General features: G+C 38.9%; 1 protein-coding gene across 1 annotated transcript; it reads right to left on the bottom strand.

The window, feature by feature from the left end:
• On the bottom strand, positions 1–1,098 carry PEX11A (peroxin 11A). The gene has a single exon (XM_079045428.1). The coding sequence runs from the start codon at positions 936–938 to the stop codon at positions 165–167; it is 774 nt and encodes a 257-aa protein (XP_078901554.1). The 5' UTR covers positions 939–1,098; the 3' UTR covers positions 1–164.
• Between the last annotated feature and the right edge of the window lie 2,756 nt (positions 1,099–3,854).

Consider the following 3,854-nt stretch of genomic DNA (forward strand, 5'->3'; position numbering starts at 1 on the left):
TTATGCAAATCCATATTTTAAAAATATATAAAAAATAATACCCATTACAATGCATATTCTATAAATTCTACTAAAATTTAATTTTGACAAATTCATATTTAAGAAATTTTGGCCCCAATTGCGACTTGTAGTTTAATCATCAGCATAATGATCGCCGGTGATTGTTAGCAAGATAACCAATTCTTGTGGGTACTAATGATCGCCGACAACATACCCGCCGATGCCATCAGTAGCGGTCCAGAAAGCCGCCCCTTGCCGTCGCGAATATCAGCCACCGCCATCAATCCATCCGCCATATCTTGAACCATCGAAAGCTTCTTCAATAACTTCTTTTCCCTCAATTTCTTCAACTTCTCCTCTTCGGTTTTCGTAGAATCTCCTCTCGTATCCATAATTTCGATACTTGATAGCAAACAAGCCTCATCCTTCGAAATCCCCTTCAGATCCCTAGTTTTCAAACTAATACTTCCGATGTATCCAATAAACTCAGCCCACGCACTAATTCTTTGTAGATTTCGAGAGTGTTTGCCGTCGATGAGCCCTGATTTCGCTAACCAAACAAACTGTTCGACGAAATAATACAAACCCTCGCCGCCGTACGCGATGATGGCGAGTATAATATCTTGTCTGGTTTCGAGTTTTGCAGAGCGGAAGGAATTGACGTCTTGAATGAATTTGCCGAGGCGGAAGGCTTTACGGCTGAGTCCGACGCTGGATTCGAAGCTCTTGAGGCGGCGGTGGAGGGGGTGGGTGGTGGGTATGGAGTCGGAGGATAGGATGATTTTGGTGGCGTATCGGGAGATCTTGAGGAGCTTGTCGACGCCGTCGCGTTTGGAAAGGTATGCTTCGAGGTGGAGTAGGAAGTCTCGGTTGACTTTGGTGGGGTTTGATTTTGTTTTGATTAGTGAAGATGAGAGGTCCGATGAATGGGGTTCCATGGCGGAGGAGGTGTGGGAGGCGACGGCGATGATCGAATTTGACGCTATCGCTAATCGTTGACGGTGTCTTTAGATGTAAACAGGATTCGGGGATTGCTTCTTGAGTTGCGTGCCCAATATTGTTCAATTTGAAGCTTGACTAACTCATTTTATGTTTTTCTAAAAATTGTTATTGTTGTTATTATTTAGTATTTTCTTGAAAAAAAATATATTATATCATATTTGGAATAGATTTGATACATCATGTATTACATAATTAAAGTCTTATGGCGTCTCTCTAGGATTTAAGTTTGGGTAAATTACACAAATCGTCCCTCATGCATATGCCAAAAAACATGTTTAGTCCTTATTTTCAAAAATTAACTCAGATCGTCCATCATATCGTTAAAAGGTAAATGTTTCGTCCCTCGCATAGATAAAATGACTATCTTGCCATTTTCTTTTTCTTTTTCATTTATTTATCATTTTTTTATAATTTATCTACTATTTTTTTAATTATAACTTTTAGAAAATAAAATTTCCCTTTAACTCCTTCGATCATTAACCACCTCCTACCACCGGTCACTTCCGACTAGGGATGTTATTCGGGTCGGAACCGAACCGAACCGACCCGAACCCGAATAAACCGAAAACCGAATAAGGGTAATTGTATGAACCGAAAACCGAACCAAATAAGCAATACGGGTTCGGTTCGGTTCGGGTATTATTCGGTTCGGTTCGGTTCCGGCCCGAATAACCCAAATAACATGTACAAGATGATTAAGGAGCCGAATAACCCAAATAACATTTACAATGTGATTATAAATATTGTATTTTGTATGAATTTTGTAGCTTATGATTTCATAACAAATCTTTTAAAGAAACAAATTAAACACTAAAAATTAAACATCCAAAACACCCAAAAATCTATCTATAAGTATATAAGTTAAACATTAAACATTCCACACCCAAATTAAAATATGAATCTTAAGTTTTTATCCATATCCAAAATAACATTTTTCAAACACGAATTAACTATTCGGGAATATTAATTGGTTGTTTTCCCTTTCCATCTCCGTTCTTTATCGCCTCTTCTAAAGCTTTGGTGTAATACGCTACTGTCGATTTGGTGTAATACGGATGATCGAATTCGATTTCGTTGATTTTTTTTGGTCTATTACGTGGGTTTTGTTGGGTAACGATCGATAGAAAAGAAGACCGAATAAGTAATCGTGTTAGGAAAAAAAAATGTGACTTTTCATATTCGGTTCGGTCCTTTTGGACCGAATAAACCCTTATTCGGGTAACCCGGACCGAATAACCCGAAAACCGAATAAGCCTTATATAGATACCCGAAAACCGAATCGAATTGCTTATTCGGGTCTAATTCGGTTCGGTTCGGTTCGGTTCGGTTCGGTTTTCGGTTCGGTTCGGGTTTTCGGGCCAAATTCTCATCCCTACTTCCGACCACCGGCCACCTTCGGCCACCTGTCACCTCCGGCCACAAGCCAACTCCGGCAAACACCACCAACGCCTCGATCGTAAACCCTCAATCTGAAACTCCGCCGATGACTTCTGCTAGGTGTGTAACTGGCGTTTTGAAGCCTTCAACATTAACATTCAACCTCTCCTTTCCAGAGTAGCGAGGGCCACAAATGGTCGCATTTTTCTCAGAGAAATCAATCGAATATCAAAATACATAACATTCCATTCAAGAATCGATGACAACTATGACACAGTTTCATCAATTTCTCCTCCCAAATTCCTTCATTTTTTATCTAATTTCTCCAAAGAACTCCTTTCCTTTGAAAACATGTTGTCCCTATGTACATCTGAATGAATTTCACTCCAATAAACCTATAATCACATGTGCAAGGAGGAGCAATAAAGGGCTCTTTGGAACCTAACGATCCAAAAAAACCCCAATTTAGTGTGACTGTATAGCGACATCAAACCTCCATTACGTCTTACTAGAGCCATTGAATTTCGTGATGAGGGAATTCGGAGGCGTGACGGTCAACGATGGTTCAAGCGGCTCTTGGAAGGGATTCAGGTGGGGTGGATTCGACGACGGTGGTGGGATATAAAGGAGGGTTAACCAGAAATCACAGTTTAGGTTTTGGGGGTTTGTTTCCGATCAGTACAAATGAATGGGTGGATGGGTTGGGGAAAATGAAGAGGGGGGGGGGGTTGGCTTTATTTTTATTTTAATTCATGATCATAATAAAAACATTAAATTAATTAAAAAAATAAATTATTTTTATTTTAATTCATGATCATAATAAAAACATTAAATTAATTAAAAAAATAAAAGTAGAAGGGCATTATGGTCTTTTAAAATTTAACACAGACTAAATTCGCAACAAAATCGTTTTTCAGGGATGAAGCATGCAATGTTAAATCAAACGAGGGACGGTCCGAGTTAATTTTTGAAAATAGGGACTAAACGTGCTTTCTGACACATGTACGAGGGACGAATGATGTAATTTACCCTTTAAGTTTCATTATAGACAAAGGGTCATGATTCTTCCACATAGAGTTTTACTTCATCCATGAAAAAAATGTATACGAACATTTATACCTTTAATTTAATTAACAAATAATGAAAAAGAGAAAGATCCTAATTTCCAAATGATGAACTAAGAGAGAATACAAACGTTTCATCCTTCCTCTGGTGTTGCTTTTTCACTCTTCAGCGGCTACTTCTTCCTCCCACCTTCAAATGGAGTGAACTTATATACATCTCTGTTGCTTCATCCTCCCGCTTCAGCACCACTCCGTGACTTGGAATTCTCGTCTGTATGCTCTAAAAATTGAGGATCTCCTCCCATCATTTATCCAAAAACCGATTGGTGGATGTGTGTGTTCCCGTCATATGATCCAATCGATGGTTGTATATGTGTGTTCATCTGCAATTCCCATCAGTTTGCTCCAATT

The sequence above is a fragment of the Lactuca virosa genome, chromosome 4, assembly GCF_052849685.1.
Source record: "Lactuca virosa cultivar CGN04683 chromosome 4, Lactuca_virosa_CGN04683_v6, whole genome shotgun sequence".
Classification (NCBI taxonomy): Eukaryota; Viridiplantae; Streptophyta; class Magnoliopsida; order Asterales; family Asteraceae; genus Lactuca; species Lactuca virosa.